General features: G+C 38.5%; 4 protein-coding genes across 47 annotated transcripts in view; all 4 read right to left on the reverse strand.

Moving 5' to 3' along the window:
* LOC132862894 (protocadherin gamma-C5-like) overlaps positions 1–21,940 on the reverse strand; it is a 212,980-nt gene that overhangs the window by 18,677 nt on the left and 172,363 nt on the right. The window contains exon 1 of one of the 44 annotated variants that reach the window (XM_060895236.1): positions 2,556–5,021. The exons of 42 other annotated variants lie outside the window; for them this stretch is intronic. In XM_060895236.1, coding sequence (XP_060751219.1) covers positions 2,556–5,015 — 2,460 coding nt within the window. In that variant the 5' untranslated portion in view covers positions 5,016–5,021. Of the gene's footprint in view, positions 1–2,555; positions 5,022–21,940 lie in introns of those variants that run through there. One more of the 44 variants, XM_060895254.1, reaches the window with a different exon arrangement.
* Positions 8,300–11,221, reverse strand: LOC132862903 (protocadherin gamma-C5-like). The gene has a single exon (XM_060895299.1). It carries the CDS (start codon positions 10,912–10,914, stop codon positions 8,368–8,370), a length of 2,547 nt encoding a protein of 848 aa, XP_060751282.1. The 5' UTR covers positions 10,915–11,221; the 3' UTR covers positions 8,300–8,367.
* On the reverse strand, positions 12,550–15,174 carry LOC132863165 (protocadherin gamma-C5-like; the record flags this gene model as incomplete). The annotated part of the gene is given in 1 exon segment (XM_060895792.1): positions 12,550–15,174. A coding segment is annotated over 1 exon segment (2,472 nt), but the record flags the coding sequence as incomplete, so codon positions are not given.
* LOC132863637 (protocadherin gamma-C5-like) lies at positions 15,189–18,376 on the reverse strand. The gene is made up of 2 exons (XM_060896564.1): positions 15,790–18,376; positions 15,189–15,265 (listed from the first exon to the last, which is right to left on the reverse strand). The coding sequence occupies exons 1-2, from the start codon at positions 18,227–18,229 to the stop codon at positions 15,189–15,191; spliced, it is 2,517 nt and encodes an 838-aa protein (XP_060752547.1). The 5' UTR covers positions 18,230–18,376.

The raw sequence follows: 21,940 nt of genomic DNA on the forward strand, positions 1-21,940 counted from the left end.
CTTAAAACGAAATATTCGTTTTTACTTAATATGTACGACTGTAAAGAATTTGAGCCTATATCTGGGTCTTTTGCCGTCTCCAAACGAAATCTTGCACCAGGCGTTCTAGCCTCTTCGACATTAACAACGATTTCATTATTAAGAAAAAAAGGCGAGTTGTCATTCACATCTTGAATGTCGATTTCCACGCGATACATTTGTAAAGGGTTTTCTATAATCGCTTCAAGCATTAATGTACACTTCGCGACCGTAGCGCATATCTGTTCCCTATCGACTCTATCTGTAATTATTAGCTCCCCTTTCCCCAAATCGATACCGAAATACTGCTTACCAGATTCGCTCGCTATCTGTAATTTACGATCGTGTAATTCAGAAAGTCCAAGCTCCAGATCTTTTGCGATATTTCCAACTACAGATCCTATTTTCAATTCCTCGGGAATGGAGTAGCGGATCTGCGCCTCTATTGTACTCCAGACGAGGCAAAAAAGCCACAGCACATGCCGTGAAAAGCGCGATTTCCATGTTATCGCACCCATTTCCGTGACTGTGACGTTGATAAATATTCTACTTCCAAAACCATCGCAAATTAAAGTGTTCGTCCTAATCCATAATCGGCATCCCAAAACGCTGGCTCTAAAGCTATCCTCATTGTGAACGCTGTCCTGTCGGTCTGAGCTTTGCTTGTGGAATATAGCAACGAGGCTTGGAGGAGAGAGTGGATCTCTTTGTGTGTTTCAGCACCCTATTGGCGGACAGCGCTCCAATTGCTTCCAAGCCACAGCAGCATCTTAAAGGGACATGACTGCTAGACAGACCGATAACAACTCTGTGCAGTGCGTTGGTTCAGACAAGTACTTTAAATGCGACACGCATTATTATTTAGTTTAATAATCAAGTAATGTTATATAAAAACAATCAGAATTGAAAATTTAACAGGCTGTCTAAAAGAAATAGTTCTGTGAAATTTTAATATCTACTCTAGTTCCTCAAAATAAATATTAAATATTCATTTAAACCTAATAATGTCAGACAGAAACTAGAAGAGCAGAGGCATATAAATTAATTTTTGGTATGTCGTTTCTTTTCGTCTTGTTTATATGTGCATATGCAAAAATATATATTATTTATTTATTATTTATTATTATTATTTTTTATGTATATACTGTACAACATGGACGGATAAACTGCCATGATATACAGTATATAATAAATAAATAAATAAATAAATATTTTTGCTCTTAACCATAGTTTTGATGTTGAATGTCAACATTAATAAAATCATAGCCTCATACAAAATAAAGTAGAGACGCTATCACAGTTGACTGCAGCTCGTCGTGAGTAGGTTTGAGATGTACCAACTTTATTAACTTTATTTGAGGTAATACCATAGACCATGAGATTTGAGAGATTTGAGCAATATTTCTAGTTTCTCAAAAAGTCAAACACAAGGCCTGAAACCATATCAAAAATTGGAACCGTTTTTACTTTAATCAGCCTTTGAATTGGACACAGTTATTGCACAAGTATTGCTTATGTACAACATTATAAACTAGCACTGGCCACCGGCCTGTCCTCTTATTTTCAGTTGCAGTTCCCATTCTGACCGCTAGATGTAATAATAGCCCTATTGAAGCGATTCTGAGCCGTGATTGCGCAACATCTAAATCGCTGGTTACTCAGAACCGGAAACGAAGATTTAAACGCAATTTAAAATGTATGCAGTTGTGAATCAGGACTGTATAAAGAAAATTGCTGATTGAACTGTAATTATAATATAAACGTCTCTGTGACGTATTGATAATATCAATAAGAAAATAATATATATGGGTCAGTGTTTGTTTTAATTGCTACGCTTTACTGAGTTATAGTGAGATAAACTTGCTTTGCCGCGTTACAGTTTTAATAATATATATCCTCTGGTTTAGTATTTCAAGGCACGCGATTAAGTTCAAAATAAAATCGATAAAAATGCAGCTTGTTTATTAATATAAGTGGGTCTTGATCAAGTGTTGTAGTAATTAATAACACAAACTGAAAATATATTAATTGTCAGGCTGCCCATCCAAAAGCGTGAATATCCCAGGCAATCTCTGAACACGTCTCTATGGAAAGATAAGGTATTACACCGTGTTAAGCTAAGATGAGCCTCTAAAACACGCACCACCATACACACAATACTTCTATTGGATTAGTCATTATTTAAAGAAAGCTTATGCAGATCATAAGGACGAAGTTTCTTTAATGAACTCTGATTAAATATAGCCAATAAACTAATTTTACACTCATAGAGATAAGTATTAAAATCGATGAAAAGGGATCACAAATATACTTAAAACTATCAAAGAGTGCAAAGCAAAATCCAAATTAACACAATCCACAGTGATTTGCTGTTGTACAGCAGCCATATTTTGGAGTAAAAACAACGAGTCTCATATATTCTACATAACATATTTGCGCCACATGCAGGATGATTTAAAACGTATATTATGTTGTGCATGCAGAAACAAAAGGAAGAAACTGTGGCATTTAATAGATTCAATACATCGTAGTCTCACCTGCTGACTCTCAAACGTCCACGTGCTGTCCGGTAGTGACGCATCAAGCACGCTTAGAGTGTTCGTAAAGTCTGTGGTGCTGCTGGGCTTAACGAGTGTGAAATCACTGAATTCGGACATTGGAGAGAGATAGGAGCCGAACGACTGACTCTGAGACATCATGTCTCCCCCCAGAACCTCCACATATTTAATGGGTCCGTCAGTGTTGAGCTGGATCTGCAGGTTTCTGTTGGGGTTTTTATATTCACAATCGCTCCGTCTCATACAGCAACTCGAGCTGCCTCTACTGCTTCGAGCGCATTTTACTAACAAGACCAAAAATGTCAGCAAACACAACAAGGAGACGGAGGCAAGCGAAATGATGAGATATAACGTGATTTTGCTGCTTTTCTTATCGGGTTCTGTGTGTTTGTGTCTAAAGTCTGAGATTGGTTCATGAAAGCCGTCCTCTATCAGTATATCCACAGTGACTGTGGTGGACTGCTCCGGTTCTCCGTTGTCCTTTATCTCTATGAGCAGTCTCTGAGAGGAGTCGTCATGCTCTGAAACAGAGCGCTTAGTCCTCACTTCTCCTGTATGTAAAGTGACAGTGAACAGAGACGCGTCCGTGGCCTCCGCTAACCGATAGGAAATCCAGGCGTTATGGCCCGAGTCAGCGTCCACTGCTGTGACTTTAGTAACGAGGTGTCCTGCTTTAGCAGAGCGGGGCATCCTCTGATGAGAGACAGAGCCCATGAATGCGGAGGGGTAAATGACAGCGGGGGCGTTGTCGTTCTGGTCCACAATAAAGACATGAACAGTAGCGTTGCTGCTCAGGGACGGAGAGCCGTGATCTTTCGCTTGGACTTGGATCTGAAACACTTTCATCTTTTCGTGATCAAATGAGTGCATGCTAAAAATGCTTCCGTTATCTGAATTAATATAGATATAAGATGACAGCGGCGTGTCAAGTAATCTGGAGTCCAAAATAGAATAAGAAAGTTTTGCATTTTCTCCCTGATCTGGATCAGAAGCAGACACCGAACACAATATTGATCCAGCAGCGCTGTTTTCTTTAACGTGGACAACATATGATGGCTGTGTAAAAACGGGTGCGTTATCGTTTACATCTAAAACATTTACGAGTATTTCTTGCTTCGACGTTAGCTGTGGTGACCCTGAATCAGCAGCTACAATCACGACAGTATATGCAGAGTTCAATTCTCTGTCCAATTTTTGATCTGTGATTAACGTGTAATGATTTGATGAAGAAGTTTTCAAGGAAAATGGCGTTCCGGGTAATAAAGTTAATCCAACATGACCATTATCGCCGTTGTCTAAGTCTTTAGCACTTATTAAGGCGACTACTGTGCCACTCGGAGCGTCTTCCCGGACCGGACTGGGTGCGGATTTTAATATTATCTCTGGTGCGTTATCATTCACGTCTAATATGTCAAAATGTACACTACATACACCCTCCATTGGGGGACTGCCTTTGTCTCGGGCTACAATATCAAAGTCAAAGGACCGGTCGGTCTCGTAATCTATGTTATTTTTTACCTTAATCTCTCCAGTATCTTTATCAACATAAAACAAATTGCTTAGCGTGTCCGGAGTGTGAGGACCAAACGAATAGCTCATCTCTTTGTTTGCGCCTTCATCTAGATCTATAGCTTTTACAGTAAGCACAACCACTCCTGGGGCCGTGTTTTCTGAGATTTGCTCGTCATATTGAGCTTTTTCAAAAACTGGAGCATTATCATTTGTATCAAGTACACGAACGGAGATTTTTGTTGTGCCAGATCTCGCAGGTTTTCCGCCATCTAAAGCTGTAAGCGTGAGACTGACTATTGACTGCTTTTCTCTGTCCAAAGATTTCTCTAATACAAGCTCTGGGACGCGAGATCCGTCTTTGGCTATTTTCACATCTAATACAAAATGATCGTTTTTACTCAGTGTGTAAGTGCGCAGAGAATTTGATCCCACGTCAGGATCCTGGGCTGACTCTAAACGAAATCTTGCTCCCGGCGCGACTGACTCGGCTATATTTAAACTGTTTTCTTTATTTTGGAAAACCGGAGAATTGTCATTTATGTCCTGAATTTCTATTTCAAAACGATGCAGTTGCAAAGGATTTTCGGTAATAGCCTCTAAAGGAAGAAGGCATGTAGCACTTTGGCCGCATAAATTCTCCCTGTCAATTCTCTCCTTCACAACCAGTTCACCCTTTGTTGGATCCACGCCGAAATACTGCTTACCAGACTCGACAGCAATCCGCAATTTCCGTTCAAACACGTCAGACAATTTTAAATCCAGGTCTTTGGCGATATTTCCAACCACAGTGCCCTCGTTTTGCTCCTCTGGTATTGTGTAGCGAATCTGCGCCTCGGTAATATTCCACACAGCAAACGCACAGAGCAGCCCGACAATCCACCATTTTCTGCGCATATTTATCCTCAATTTGTCTATTTGCACAAACATCGGTGTAAAATGTTAGAAATTAGTTTGAAACTCATTGCAGAATGAAACATCCGTTTTTTTCTGTTGACAGAATATGAGAATAAATTTCCACATACACCTCACTCCCGGGTGAAGCTTCTCTTGTGAGAGCAGGGGCACAATAGAAAGGAGAGGGAGTAGATCTCTTTGTATAGTTCAGCTTGCTATTGGTGTGGGACGCACCAATGGAGTGAGGAGAATAGGATGCTCTGGTTTAAAGAGACAGTGTAAGTAAATGGTCTATGATATTTAAGCATGTAAGGGGGAAGTGAGGGATGTGAGGAGGCTTGTAAGAACACACACTAAAAGTAATCACTGAGGTTCAAAATGTCTAACTTAGGATGTTTTCTGGGTAAAAAAAAGGTGAGGATGATTAAAATATAAACTGCAACCAACATGCTAGGAGAAAAGACCATTTACATGACAGGAGAGGAGGAAAAAAGACTTTAGGAGAACTGTTCAGCACCTCAGGATTGGACAGCGATATGTGTCTTACTACCTCGGCGTGGGGGTGGGATACTTAATGCAACACACACATACAAACACACACAGCACGCACACAACACAGACGTGCATAAGTCGTATGTTTAAAGCCTCTTGAAATGTATTATACAGAAAGTAACGTAATTGTACAGAAATTCAATGATATCTGCCAGACTGTATTTAACAACTTTTACAATTTGTTTCATTCACATAGCTGCTATCATTCCCACCTGACTGTGGAAAAAGGTTTAGCATTTTTCAAGAAGCATATTTACTGGTAGACTGCCGATTGCCATCAATTAAAAATGTGAACAACGTAAATACACTAAAAAAAATTAAACACGGCTGTTGTTGGTTCAGAGAATGTAAATAAATTTGAATTATATAATTATCTAAAGTTTGTGCATTAAAATTAAAATATTTGTTTTGACAAAATTATAAAAAGTAATTTTCAAATTGATCAATGTGCGGTACTGCAGAAGCAACACAACTTTATTTCATTCATTTAACGTAAGTGGATTGTGTAAGCAGATGGAGCTATATCTGCACATGTGCAGATAGAATGCACATGGTTCAATTTTCTATTTTTCAGGGTTAGCATGAAGTGGTCAAAGATTTGCCTTTCATTGGTGAATTTAAGAACAGATGTCCAGCCCTCTTTACTGAGCGAGAGGTAAGTTTCTGTAACGTCAGCTATAATTACTTACAAGGTTGTTGTAATTTTGAATTTTGAAGGATTATTCATGTTTATTTGGTTGGTTCATTTGTGGTAATGTTATATGTGATTTGTAAGTGTTGGTGAAGACATACTGTTAGTATATTATAACACTGTAAGGACTGTCGCAAATGTAACACTAACTATAGTGATTTGTTGTTTTAAAACTGTATTAGGTGTCTGTGGAATTCAGTAGGATTACAACGATCCCTTTGGTGTCCAAATTCATGAGTCAGCTTGATAATTTCTCAACTTAGCTCATCAGTGTTTTCAGAAAGAAAGGATGGGTAGCAGGACAGAAGATCAACAACATCCTGTCAGTTATGGATCAGGTATGTTCTCTAAACTCATCATTTTAAATCTGGCAATATTTTTCTCTCTTTCAGTTATTATGCACTCAGCCTCACATTATGAAACCATGTTTTTTCTCTTAATTAAAACGCTAAAGGTAATAATGGCTGAGGTAAGATAAATAATGGCTGAATGATCTCTTTTTTCATCGGTGAAATGTATCTAAAGCCTGGCATATATCTGAGTTCAAATGAAAAACCCTCTATGAGCCACCTTAGAGAAAAGAAGGTGGATTTAGAGAGTATTGCATCTAAACTCTTAAAAAAATTGTAAAATGTTTTAATTGCAAGGTTTGTGTATAGCTTTACCATATTTTTCAGCAGCATCAGAGTTGGGATTTATGCATCTACAATTATAACAACATAAAGACAAAATAAAAAAAATGCAATTGTGAATAAGCAAATTGCTAATAATGGCTTTTTGGTCACACTTTTAAGGATGTCCCCATCGGAAAAAGACGTGAATGCATCCTAACAGCCCTCGTTGTTTATGTGAATGAAGACCCCTCAAACCTTGTGAAGGCGTACATGGTAATTTAAGCCTGTTAAACATATCTCTAATACCAATTCCCCCTTTCACCTGGATTTTATGTAATTACATATTTTTGTATTTAAATTTTTTAGGATGTTGAACATGATGAAGTCCAAACCTCGATGCGCAACACCACCCTAGGAATCTACGTCATCAAACCTGAAGGGGCACATTCAACAGACCCTTACCAAGTTGAAGGCATCAAAATACTTGAAAACCTAAACAATGTTGCCAATGTGTGTTCTATGATGCTTGGTTTAATTTATGCATTAAACTTGGCCTACCCGCAAGACTTCAGATACACATTTGAAACATTTCAAAAGCTTTTAATGGAGCTAGATGCCAACAAGCTGTCAAACAAGGTCCATGTCCTGAAAAATAAACTTCTTTTGTAAGTATTAACCAGAGGTAAGGTTCAAGAGGTGGTACTTATGTTTCCTCAATGATGTTACACTTTTTTCCATTATTGATCTCGTTTTAAATAAATGCTTTATTTTTTCTCAATTTAAAGGGGGCACAGACTGCAAGAGAGACTTTTTACCCACCTAATTTAATTTATAGGCAATGGTTTTATTTTTTGTATTTTACAGTGTTTTTAATAAGAAGAAAACGGAAAGCAGTTTTAAAGATACAGGTTTTGAACAAATAATTTTGCTGGACATTTGTAAAAAGTATGTTCTTGAATGCATTGATTGCATTAACAGTGTATTTGTTTTATTTAAAATAATAAGAGAAAACAGTGAGACAATGTTTACTGAGTTTTGCACAAGATTTTGCACATATTATTCTTGTTAAATATGTGTAGAATTAAACCCTACAGTATGTTTAAATTGCAATAGGAGAAAACAGTGAGACAGTGTTTACAGTGTACAGATGTTGTACAAATCTGTTAAACGTGTAAAATTTAAAAATGCACTGACTAAATAAAGTAATGCAAAGCAAAAAACTGATTTTTATTTTGGTTGAATGTAAAAATAATTCAGTTGAACTTAATTGAGTTAATACTTTAAAACAAAAACAAGATTGTTAATCTGATTGAACTAAACAAGATTGCATTAACTTCATATAAAAAACGTAAGTTTACTGAAATAGATGTTACTTAAAATCAACAGCACACAGTTACGTGGAACCTGTTGACATAAAAAAGTTGACATTTTTTTGAGTGTATGACTGTAATCAAGCGCCATCTGTACAAGAAATTATGTAATACAGTTAAAACAATGCGAAATTTTATCAACATTACCTCTCGTCAAATCAGACAAAACTCTCCGTTACAACAGCTCTGCACTGGTTAAAAAAAGCGTGAAATAATATACGTACCAAATACCCACATTTATAAATATAATTGCTCACCTGCTGACTCTCAAACGTCCACGTGCTGTCCGGTAGTGACGCATCAAGCACGCTTAAAGTGTTTGTAAAGTCTGTGGTGCTGCTCGGTTTAACAAGGGTGAAATCACTGAATTCGGACATTGGAGAGAGATAGGAGCCGAACGACTGACTCTGAGACATCATGTCTCCTCCCAGCACCTCCACATATTTAATGGGTCCGTCAGTGTTGAGCTGGATCTGCAGGTTTCTGTTGGGGTTTTTATATTCACAATCGCTCCGTCTCATACAGCAACTCGAGCTGCCTCTACTGCTTCGAGCACATTTTACTAACAAGACCAAAAATGTCAGCAAACACAACAAGGAGACGGAGGCAAGAGAAATGATGAGATATAACGTGATTTTGCTGCTTTTCTTATCGGGTTCTTTGTCTTTGTGTCTAAAGTCTGAGATTGGTTCATGAAAGCCGTCCTCTATCAGTATATCCACAGTGACTGTGGTGGACTGCTCCGGTTCTCCGTTGTCCTTTATCTCTATGAACAGTCTCTGAGAGGAGTCGTCATGCTCTGAAACAGAGCGCTTAGTCCTCACTTCTCCTGTATGTAAAGTGACAGTGAACAGAGACGTGTCCGTGGCCTCCGCTAACCGATAGGAAATCCAGGCGTTATGGCCCGAGTCAGCGTCCACTGCTGTGACTTTAGTAACGAGGTGTCCTGCTTTAGCAGAGCGGGGCATCCTCTGATGAGAGACAGAGCCCATGAATGCGGAGGGGTAAATGACAGCGGGGGCGTTGTCGTTCTGGTCCACAATAAAGACATGAACAGTAGCGTTGCTGCTCAGAGACGGAGAGCCGTGATCTTTCGCTTGGACTTGGATCTGAAACACTTTCATCTTTTCGTGATCAAATGAGTGCATGCTAAAAATGCTTCCGTTATCTGAATTAATATAGATATAAGATGACAGCGGCGTGTCAAGTAATCTGGAGTCCAAAATAGAATAAGAAAGTTTTGCATTTTCTCCCTGATCTGGATCAGAAGCAGACACCGAACACAATATTGATCCAGCAGCGCTGTTTTCTTTAACGTGGACAACATATGATGGCTGTGTAAAAACGGGTGCGTTATCGTTTACATCTAAAACATTTACGAGTATTTCTTGCTTAGACGTTAGCTGTGGTGACCCTGAATCAGCAGCTACAATCACGACAGTATATGCAGAGTTCAATTCTCTGTTTAATTTCTGAGCTGTGATTAGTGTATAATGGTTCGAGATCGAAGATTTTAAAGAAAATGGCGTGCCTGGTAATAAACTTAAATTAACCTTTCCATTGTCACCTGTATCCAAATCTCTGGCACTTATAAAAGCTACGACTGTTCCAACGGACGCGTCTTCGCGCACAGGGCTAGGCAAAGATTTTAAAAGGATTTCAGGTGCGTTGTCATTCACATCCAAAACTTTGACATGGACGCTACAAAGACCTTCCATCGGTGGAGTGCCTTTATCTTTAGCGACGATATCAAACTTAAATGAGCTCCCTGTTTCATAATCGATATTATTTCTTACCTTAATATCTCCAGAAATGGGATCGACAGAGAATAAATTGTGTATCATTTCAGAAGTGTGTGGTCCAAATGAATAGAGTATTTCACTGTTTACTCCTTCATCTGGATCCACGGCTCTGACTGAAACAACTACAGCACCCGGTGATGCGTTTTCTGCTATTTGTGCGTCATACTGAGCTTGATCAAAAGCCGGAGCATTGTCATTGTTGTCTAAAATACGAATTGTAATTTCAGATGTATCAGATCTAGCAGGTTTTCCTCCATCTAAAGCAGTTAGTAAAACACTGAGTATCGGTTGCTTCTCTCTGTCTAATGATGTTTCCATAACCAACTCAGGGACTTTTGCTCCATCCGTTTCGGTTTTTATATCTAATGCAAAATGATCGTTTTTGCTCAGTGTGTAAGTGCGCAGAGAATTTGATCCCACATCCGGATCCTGGGCTGATTCCAAACGGAATCTCGCGCCAGGCACGGTTGACTCTGCAATATTTAACGTGCTTTCCTTATTTTGAAAAACCGGAGAATTGTCATTAATGTCCTGAATTTCTATTTCAAAACGATACAGCTGCAAAGGATTCTCTGCAATGGCTTCTAGAGTAAGAATACATGTGCTGCTTTGGCCGCATAAATTCTCCCTGTCAATTCTCTCATTCACAACCAGTTCGCCCTTTGTTGCGTCCACGCCGAAATACTGCTTACCAGACTCGACAGCAATCCGCAATTTCCGTTCAAACACGTCAGACAATTTTAAATCCAGGTCTTTGGCGATATTTCCAACCACAGTGCCTTCGTTTTGCTCCTCTGGTATTGTGTAGCGAATCTGCGCCTCGGTAATATTCCACACAGCAAACGCACAGAGAAGCCCGACAATCCACCATTTTCTGCGCATATTTATCCTCAAAGTTTCCATTCCCAACACGTTAACGCACAATAAACACGTTTGTGACTCATTGCATATGTAGTACAAAATGATCTTTTTCTACCGATCGAATAGCGGGCGACATCTGTGCGCGTTCCCAGCTCAAGGCTGAAGCTCTTCTCGTGAGCGTAATGACACAATAGAAAGGAGGAGGGAGTAGATCTCTTTGTACTGTAAAGCCTTCCTATTGGCTTTCGGCACACCAATAGAACGAAAACAAGACCGCTCTGCTGTTTAAAGAGACAGTGTGAGTGGAAGAATAAATCTAGAATATATTTCCACGTCTATCTTAGGTTCCTAGAAAATCATTTGAAAAAGAAATCACGTCTGCAGTCATAACACAGTGGTAAATGACACGACGCAAAAAAAAACAAAAAAAAAAACTAAACATATTTCCAAAGACACAACCAGAATAAAGTGTTTAAAAATTATTTTGTAGAATCATTCATATAAATAGAAATATTTGGTTAATTAAAATTGAAAGTAAAAGTAATTAAAAATTTTCTGAGCTCACCGGTTTCAGCACCAATTTTAAGAACAGCAATCTCTCTCTCACACGCACGCACGCACGCACGCACGCACACACACACACACACACACACACACACACACACACAGAGCTGGACCCTTTCATTAAAATCTGAATTACCTTTCAATTTATATAGCATTATAATATTGCAGAATGTTTGCAGAAACAAACTTTATTTACTCTTATAGACTGTCAATAGTAACAAACTACACATTTCTTTGTCGCTGGGGTTCAATGATACTTGCCTTCTATATGGTTGATGTATTTTTATCATTTTAAATGGCTTTAAGTGTACAATTTTATATGTCCAATTATGCAGCTTAAATGATGTAAGTTATTTTTAAAAGATAGAAGACATATATATACACAGATGTAGAATTAATTAATTACGTAAATAATCGTATGAATTTTGCATGCTTAAAACGGAAAACCTGTGAGACAGTTGTCACGATAAATAAGGGGCGTGGTTAGATACCTTGCGACAGCATTTTAGTGTAATTTATAATCCCCTGTACTCTGTACAAAGACCAACAGACTAAATTTTTACAGAAAAAGTAGCACATGAAAAATGTATTTCTCTTCACTTTGTGTTCTAAGTATTTATTAAACGTAACAGTTGGAAACAGAAGCGTAGCTAATTAAGTTAGCCAGCAGATGGCGCTTATACCTTGCATATAAACGCGACAACATGGCGGCGTTTACCGAAGTTTCTTGTAACCGGACTCCTTTTTTTTAAAGAAGCAGTGTGCCGGCGAAATGCATTTCCTCAGTCCTACAGGTGAGCTGCTGAAATACTGCCTGCACATTGTGTACAGGATGTTTAGCCCATAAATGTCATGTTATTGTAACCTACGCCTTGGATATTCCACTTTTTTTTTAGCATGTAGCGAAACCATGTAGCAATCTAGCTAACTGCTTTAGAATTTTAGCTAGTAAGTCAAAGCCTGTGATTTAAGAGACTTCGTCATTGAACAAACTATTCTACTAGTTTTGTTTATTTCTCTTGTAAATATGTAGCAAAGTTTTAACAAAAACATTTTAACGATAATGATCAAAATAATACACAAAAGGCACATAATAAAAATGTATCTGCTCTCTGAAATATTTATTTAATAATTGCTCACCTGCTGACTCTCAAACGTCCACGTGCTGTCCGGTAATGACGCATCAAGCACGCTTAGAGTGTTTGTAAAGTCTGCGGTGCTGCTGGGCTTAACAAGGGTGAAATCACTGAATTCGGACATTGGAGAGAGATAGGAGCCGAACGACTGACTCTGAGACATCATGTCTCCTCCCAGCACCTCCACATATTTAATGGGTCCGTCAGTGTTGAGCTGGATCTGCAGGTTTCTGTTGGGGTTTTTATATTCACAATCGCTCCGTCTCATACAGCAACTCGAACTGCCTCTACTGCTTCGAGCGCATTTTACTAACAAGACCAAAAATGTCAGCAAACACAACAAGGAGACGGAGGCAAGAGAAATGATGAGATATAACGTGATTTTGCTGCTTTTCTTATCGGGTTCTGTGTGTTTGTGTCTAAAGTCTGAGATTGGTTCATGAAAGCCGTCCTCTATCAGTATATCCACAGTGACTGTGGTGGACTGCTCCGGTTCTCCGTTGTCCTTTATCTCTATGAGCAGTCTCTGAGAGGAGTCGTCATGCTCTGAAACAGAGCGCTTAGTCCTCACTTCTCCTGTATGTAAAGTGACAGTGAACAGAGACGTGTCCGTGGCCTCCGCTAACCGATAGGAAATCCAGGCGTTATGTCCCGAGTCAGCGTCCACTGCTGTGACTTTAGTAACGAGGTGTCCTGCTTTAGCAGAGCGGGGCATCCTCTGATGAGAGACAGAGCCCATGTATGCGGAGGGGTAAATGACAGCGGGGGCGTTGTCGTTCTGGTCCACAATAAAGACATGAACAGTAGCGTTGCTGCTCAGAGACGGCGAGCCGTGATCTTTTGCTTGGACTTGGATCTGAAACACTTTCATCTTTTCGTAATCAAATGAGTGCATGCTAAAAATGCTTCCGTTATCTGAGTTAATATAAAAATAAGACGAAACAGGCAGAGGATCTTTTGACCCAACAACTGAATAAGATATCTTAGCATTTTCTCCTGTGTCTAAATCCGAAGCAGATACAGTCGATAATATTGATCCCGGTGCCGTGTTTTCTTTAATATAAATGGAGTACACTGGCATAGAAAAAACAGGTGCGTTGTCGTTTGCATCCAATATCATAACTCTGACAATTTTGCTTGTTAATAAGGGAGGCGATCCAGCGTCAGAGGCTATGAGTTCAATATTATACTCTGGAAACTTCTCTCGATCTAGCTTTGTATCCGTAACAAGCGCGAAATGATTAGCAAACGTTGGTTTTAACTTAAAAGCGTGATTACCCGCCATGGTTAAAGTTACGTTTCCGTTATCACCCGAATCCAAATCTTTCACGTTTATCAGCGCCACCATGGTGCCAGCAGACGCATCCTCTCTCACAGGTTTAGGTGAGGAAGCGATGATGATTTCTGGAGTATTATCATTCACATCCACGATTGAAATTTGAACCCTACAGTGTCCCTCCATTACAGGAGTCCCTTTGTCTCTAGCTCGTATATCAAATTCGTATGACGTACTGCTTTCATAATCCAGATGTTTTAAAACGGATAATTCGCCTGTCGCTGAATTAATCGCGAAAAAATTATAAATGGCGTCTGAAGTGTGTGCCCCAAACGAGTACTCTATTTCACTGTTCATCCCTTCATCTGAATCATTTGCTTTAACAGTTAATATCAGAGTACCAGGAGCGCAGTTCTCCATGACTTTAATCTCATATAAATCTTGATCAAATACAGGAGCATTGTCGTTGATATCTAGAATCTTTACTGTAATTTCAGCACTCCCTGATCTAACCGGATTACCCCCATCGATAGCTGTTACAATCAGTTGATGAACCGCCTGTTTTTCTCTGTCAAACGCTTTCTGCAGCACAAGTTCAGGGATTTTTGTTCCATCTTTGTTATTTTTAATATTAAGTACGAAGTGTTCGTTTTTATTAAGCGCATACGTCCGTACCGAGTTTGATCCAACATCCGGGTCTTGCGCTGGCTCTAACCGAAATTTAGCTCCTGTCGGTGTCGACTCTGGCACGTCTACGGTGTTTGTGTCTGCGTGAAAACGTGGAGAGTTGTCATTGATATCCTGTATTTCGACTTCCACACGGTAAAACTGCAGCGGATCCTCGATTATGATTTGCAGCGGTAGCACACAACTGCTGCTTTGTCCGCATAGACTCTCTCTGTCTATGACCTCCTTCACTATCAGCTCGCCGTTTCCTAAATCCAAAGTGAAATACTGCTTACCGGATTCAGACGCTATCCGCAATTTTCTCTCCGAAATCTCAGATACAGAAAAACCCAGATCCTTTGCTACATTTCCTACAACGGAACTCTCCTTGAGCTCTTCTGCAATGGTGTAGCGGAGCTGCGCGTCTGATTCTTTCCACAAAATAACGACAGAGAGCAGCCACAGCGCCTGTAAAAATACACCCCGTCTTCCTATTTGAGTCCTCATTTCCAAAATTGTCCGTCTCTCGAGTGTCTCGGTGTCCTGGAGCGCATTTTATTTAAAACACGTATACTATAAAGAGTAAATTTAGATTTTAACGTCACTAGCGTTACCAGATTGCTTCGTACAAGGCAATGCATTCATCTCCGTGTGTGTAGGTCTAAGCATTGTGCTCAACAGAGCTCCAAGGGGAGGGAGTAGATCTCTTTGTGCGGTTTAGCACTTGATTGGTGGACAGCGCACCAGTAGACTGTGTAAGTGGAGAGTGCAATATCTTAAAGAAACAGTAGCCAGAAGAAACAAGGTACTCAAAATCAGAGCATTGGGAATGGTTTTACTTCACAAGCTAAGTGAAACCTAGATAATGACATTTATGTGTGCAGATAACCATCAAATATTTCTGTTAAGAAATATGTAATCCCTCTACGTTAATTAAACACAAAAAAATGGAATATCAAAATAGAAAAAAACAGTCACTGTTTATATGCTAATTATTTATGCTTTAGAAAGAGTTTTATCCAATTTACAAGTGTGTGTGCTTGTAAAAAAACAAAAAACTGAAGGATAGTAGGCTGTAATGATGACATACGTTCACATGTCATAGAACAGTATTCTGTAGCCTAATAATCTGCATCATTTGATGTACAAGTAATCAGGAGTTGTTTTGTCAGATCAAAGTGAACCAGAGAGCTGTGCCATTAAAAGGTTTTAGAAATTCATAAATGTAAAATTTAAAACAATAATGTTCACTACATGAAAATAAACAAAAATCACTCCTCACCTGCTGACTTTCAAACGTCCACGTGCTGTCCGGTAGTGACGCATCAAGCACGCTTAGAGTGTTTGTAAAGTCTGTGGTGCTGCTGGGCTTAACAAGGGTGAAATCACTGAATTCGGACATTGGAGAGAGATAGGAGCCGAACGACTGACTCTGAGACATCATGTCTCCTCCCAGCACCTCCACATATTTAATGGGTCCGTCAGTGTTGAGCTGGATCTGCAGGTTTCTGTTGGGGTTTTTATATTCACAATCGCTCCGTCTCATACAGCAACTCGAGCTGCCTCTACTGCTTCGAGCGCATTTTACTAACAAGACCAAAAATGTCAGCAAACACAACAAGGAGACGGAGGCAAGAGAAATGATGAGATACAACGTGATTTTGCTGCTTTTCTTATCGGGTTCTGTGTGTTTGTGTCTAAAGTCTGAGATTGGTTCATGAAAGCCGTCCTCTATCAGTATATCCACAGTGACTGTGGTGGACTGCTCCGGTTCTCCGTTGTCCTTTATCTCTATGAGCAGTCTCTGAGAGGAGTCGTCATGCTCTGAAACAGAGCGCTTAGTCCTCACTTCTCCTGTATGTAAAGTGACAGTGAACAGAGACACGTCCGTGGCCTCCGCTAACCGATAGGAAATCCAGGCGTTATGGCCAGAGTCAGCGTCCACTGCTGTGACTTTAGTAACGAGGTGTCCTGCTTTAGCAGAGCGGGGCATCCTCTGATGAGAGACAGAGCCCATGAACGCGGAGGGGTAAATGACAGCGGGGGCGTTGTCGTTCTGGTCCACAATAAAGACATGAACAGTAGCGTTGCTGCTCAGAGAAGGAGAGCCGTGATCTTTCGCTTGGACTTGGATCTGAAACACTTTCATCTTTTCATAATCAAATGAGTGCATGGCATAAATGCTACCATTATCTGAGTTTATGTATGTGTACGACGAGACAAATACATCTTGAACTTTTGAGTCCAAAATGGAGTAGGAGATTTTGGCATTTTGGTCAAGATCTGGGTCATGTGCTAATACAGAACATAGTATTGACCCATGTGCCGTATTTTCTCTCGTGTAAACTGTATATGACTTTTGGGAGAAAACGGGAGGATTATCATTGACATCAGAAATACTAATTTTTACAATTTTTTCTGCATGTAGGGCTGGCAAACCAGAATCAATTGCATTTAATTTGATCTCATACTCAGGATATTTCTCTCGATCTAATGGACCGTTTGTAACCAGTGTGTAACGATTAGACAGAGAAGGGTTCAGTTTAAATGGTGTACCGGAAGCCACGCTGAGATTAACTTTTCCGTTTTCCCCGGAATCTGCATCTTTAGTGCTAATTAGCGCAATGACGGTGTTATTTGGGGAATTTTCGGGCACTGGACTCGAGAGAGATGTAATGACTATTTCTGGAGCATTATCATTAATGTCACTGATCATAATTTTTACACTACAATGCCCTTCCATCTGCGGGTTTCCTCTGTCTTTGGCCATCAGGTCGAATTTGTATAAATGTACTTGTTCAAAATCGAGTTTCCCCTTTACACTAATCACACCTGTAGTCGGGTTAATATTAAAAATGTCCTTTATTACGTCAGATGTTTTGTCCGTAAACACATACTCGATTTCCCCGTTTGCTCCCTCATCTAAATCAATAGCGCTAACCTTGATGATTTCATCTCCGACGAGTTCGTTTTCAGCCACGTTTGCTTCATAAAAAGATTTCTCAAACTGCGGCGCGTTGTCGTTAACATCAAGCACTATGACATTAACTTCACAAGTGCCAGATCTCCCCGGTTTACCGCCGTCAACCGCCGTCAGTATCAGTTTATGAGCGGCTTGCTTTTCTCGATCGAGCGGTTTGTCAAGCACTAATTCGGGAATTTTTATGCCATCTTGAGTTTTTACATTTAAAACAAAATATTTATTGCTTCCCAGAGTATAAGACTGCAAAGTATTTGATCCGACGTCAGGATCGTCCGCGCTCTCGAGAGGAAATTTTGCACCAGGGTTTATTGACTCAGGAATATTTAATATGCGCTGATTATAATGAAAACTCGGAGTATTGTCATTAATGTCTTGTATTTCAATCTCAACTCGATGTAACTGCAAGGGATTTTCTACAACTGCTTCCAGAGGCAGTAAACACGGCACTGTTTGCCCACAAAGGCTCTCTCTATCAATTCTTTCATTCACAATAAGCTCTCCGCTCTCCGCGGCCACACTGAAGTACTGCTTACCCGACTCGGAGGCTATACGCAGTTTACGATCTCCGACCTCGGATAAATCCAATCCAAGGTCTTTAGCGATATTTCCAACCACCGATCCTCCCCTCAGCTCCTCTGGGATGACATAGCGGACGTGCGCCTCTATTGTATTCCACACAAGAAGGAAATAACAGCAATATATCCTTCTCCTGAAAAATATCATAATTTCCATCTTGCCTCGGACAACGCAAAACGATTATCCAGTATGTTCTAACGTTACACAGTGTTTATGGTAAAGACAAAAACCCAAGTCGTATCTTGCATACATGTTCCAGTGTAAAGGAATAGCTCCTTTTGTTGGAAACGCACTAGCTCAGGCTTTCCCTTAGCACTGAGCACAGCATAACAGCACACATACTAGGGAGGGAGTAGATCTCTTTGTGTAGCTCTGCACTTCATTGGTGCAACCAAGCTCAGCGACAACCAGTCAGATCCTGCTTGTGTGTTAAAGGAGCACAAGCCTTTCTGTACAGGCAACGAAAAACGTGAGATTTTTGAATAGGAGAGATGTTTTGATGGGTAGATAAAATGCAAATGACTACAGCTATAGTATTATTATTATTATTATTATTATTATTATTATTATAAATAAATATATGTAGATAAATAATCATAAAAATTATATATATATATATATATATATATATATATATATATATATATATATATATATATATATATATATATATATATATATAAATAATACTAATAGTAATATTAATTATTAATATTATTATTCTTTTTTTCTTCATATAGAATGTAATAATAACAAAATTAAGAAGAGAAAGAAGTGTTGAATACAATAAGATTAATAAGAATAATATAATGAATAATTATTTTATATTATATTGTTCTGATTAATAAGAATATAATAATCTGACTATTATTATTATTATTATTATTATTATTATTGTTATTATTTCTCTTCTTCATAAGGAATAACAATAATAAGAAAATGAAAGAGAGAAAGAAGTATTAAATATAATAATGATAATAATAATAAAAATAATGATGATGATGATGATAATAATTATCTAATTGAATTTCATCTAACTATTAATAATAACAACAACAACAACAATAATAATAATAGTAATAATAATAATAATAATAGTTAGATGAAATGCAATTAGATTCTTCTTCTTCTTCTTCTTCTTCTTCTTCTTCTTCTTATTATTATTATTATTATTATTATTAATATTATTAGTAGTAGTAGTAGTAAAATTATATATAAAAATATATTGTTTAATTGTGTTTTATAATGACTCTGGGCTACTTGGGCTATATCTGCCGTCATGTGGTGACAAAGAGGAAACGCAGCAACTGTATTATAAATTGCACGAGTGTGTGTGTCTGAAGATAAGAAAGAGATCGAACATCTCCCCAGGTTTATACACAGCATTTAAAGAGTTGCACCAAAAAAATAATAATAATAAAGCAAAACGTATGTTAGTACCAGACAACCTACACAATAATAAACTATATAGACTAGGCTTATTTTTTTTAGCCGAGCTAATCTTCCAAGCAACAAAGGAAGCAACCATGAGACACAAAAAAGAGGGGTGATTCTTGCACTCCGCTGCATTTCAGCACCACAAAGCTGGACAGCGCCACACAGGCGGCCAAGTCGGGCAGCTGCACTCCGTTTGATAACCATGGCAATGTTTCTCAACGAGTCGTGTGTTTGTGTGTGTGTGCGCGAGCGTGTGTGTGGCGCTGAAGACACAGATAGACATAAATACATCTTTGTTTTAAAATAAGACAGGGTTAATTAATTCAGTAACAACTGAATATAATTGTGAAATCGTTAACTTTTAAAACGCTACAAATTATTAAACCAAAAATACATTTCTTTCTTTCTTTCTTTCTTTCTTTCTTTCTTTCTTTCTTTCTTTCTTTGTATGTCTTTGACAATTTGAGCATGTTTATTTAAAATAGAAAACCAAACAACCCCTAATTTTTTAATTTCTAAATTCACCAAAACTTGAGACATGGGAAAATTAATTTCACAGACAGTCAATGTTGGAACACCTGGAAATATATTTATTATATTGCATTTAAGGTGAATTAGTCCCATATTAATCTTCATATTATCGTAGATCTTTATCAAGTCAATTTAGCAAGTTAAACTAATATCAAAAAGACGAATGAAAGTTTCTGCATATGATCAGTATGAGATGTAATTAATCTGCACAAGGCTGTTGTGAGACAGTAGCTGAAATTGCATTGCCACTTTTTATCAACTATTTCCAAACATGTGCTGATGACTTACCTTGATTAAGAGTCTGTTATATAACATATTATAACACACTACATATATAAATAATGGTTTCATGAACTAATCAAGAACATTATACAAAATCGTTTTTTTCTTCATTATGTTACTAATGAATGTGTTGATGTAAAGTGTAATACTTTTTAATTATAATTTGATTTGTTATGATGAAACAGTGTATAAATAAATACTATTATAGGCTGCTTTAATACTGTATAGAAATATTGTATACTTTGAGTTTTTTTTTTCTTGGAAATGCTATATATTTCCATGCTTTCCGTGTAGGTTCTGGTTATTTGAAGGTATTTTCTTCTATTTTATGGTGTGTGTATTTTGCAGTGCAGTGTGTGTGCATTATTAAAAATATATAAGCGCTTACCTTGTTTGGAGAAACACAGGAGATTGTGGGTGAATTTCATGGAAAGAAGGGCAGAAAAAAATGGTTAGACAGGTTTACAGCGACAGTGTTACATCTTGAATATCACACATGATCAAGAACTATAAACTAAAAATCAACAAAACAAAATATCCCACATAAAAAAGGAGCTTAATAAGAGAACGATTTATCATAACAAACACAAGAGGGAGCATGAGAGCTGAAGACGTAGTACGCATGCGCATACAAAGACAAAGGGCGAAGGAGGGTGGTAGAGAGAGAGGCTAAGGGAGGAAGGGGCTTTAACACAATCAGCAGCACATCGAACTCCCAGTGGAACTGATTCCCCCCCTCTTTATTGAGATAATGGACCAGTCTGCCTTGAGACTAGTCTGTTGCCATGGAAACACATCCACCTCATGTTGAGATTAGAGAAAGAAAAACATTATATGTCTGATAATCTGTAGGTGGAGAAGATGTTTTTTTGAGAAGCTTCAGAGATAATGCTGTTTAACAGAGAAGGAATCAAATGCAAGGTTAAAATGATTTTGAGGCCTATAAACAAATGTGGGATAAACACAAAGAAATAATACAAACAGACTAAACAAGCATGTCTACTACCGTGAAATACAGTCAGCTCGACGACTTTTAGTGCAGGATTTTATAAAGGAATCACAATCGGATTAGCAGACTGATATATGTGCAGCATTTATCAGGTGAACTGACAACAAAAGGTTTTACTGAAGAAGCCACTCCCTGCTTCCTCTTCCATATGAATGTGTTTCTTCTCCTGCACTTTTCACATAGCAGCTAAATCAGACAGAAAGGCTGCAGCTGTGCTTTGCATACCAGGTTGTGAATGTTGGGGAAGTGCAGGAGTTTGTGAATTATATAGAGGAGGTCCAGGATTGTTTTCAAATGTTACTACTCACAACCTGGTATCAAAGCAGTAATCTTTATTACTGACTTCTTCAATTAGGCTATTTGCCTTGTCACAGTAATGTTTGTCAGAATAAGTGAGATTTTTAGTTTTGTGTCAACTCAGGAGGATTGCTAGTTAAATAAAGTGTTAAATGTAATATAAAGTATGTTATACTGTAAGATTCGAGACCCCATGCTACCTCTAGAGAAAAAGCTAGAGAGTATCAAGCTTGCAGGACCCTGGACAGCACCAACATGGCACTTGGACAAATGGACAGATTCTTTCTCCATTCATTTCTAAATCTGCTGAA

The sequence above is a fragment of the Tachysurus vachellii genome, chromosome 20, assembly GCF_030014155.1.
Source record: "Tachysurus vachellii isolate PV-2020 chromosome 20, HZAU_Pvac_v1, whole genome shotgun sequence".
Taxonomy (NCBI): Eukaryota; Metazoa; Chordata; class Actinopteri; order Siluriformes; family Bagridae; genus Tachysurus; species Tachysurus vachellii.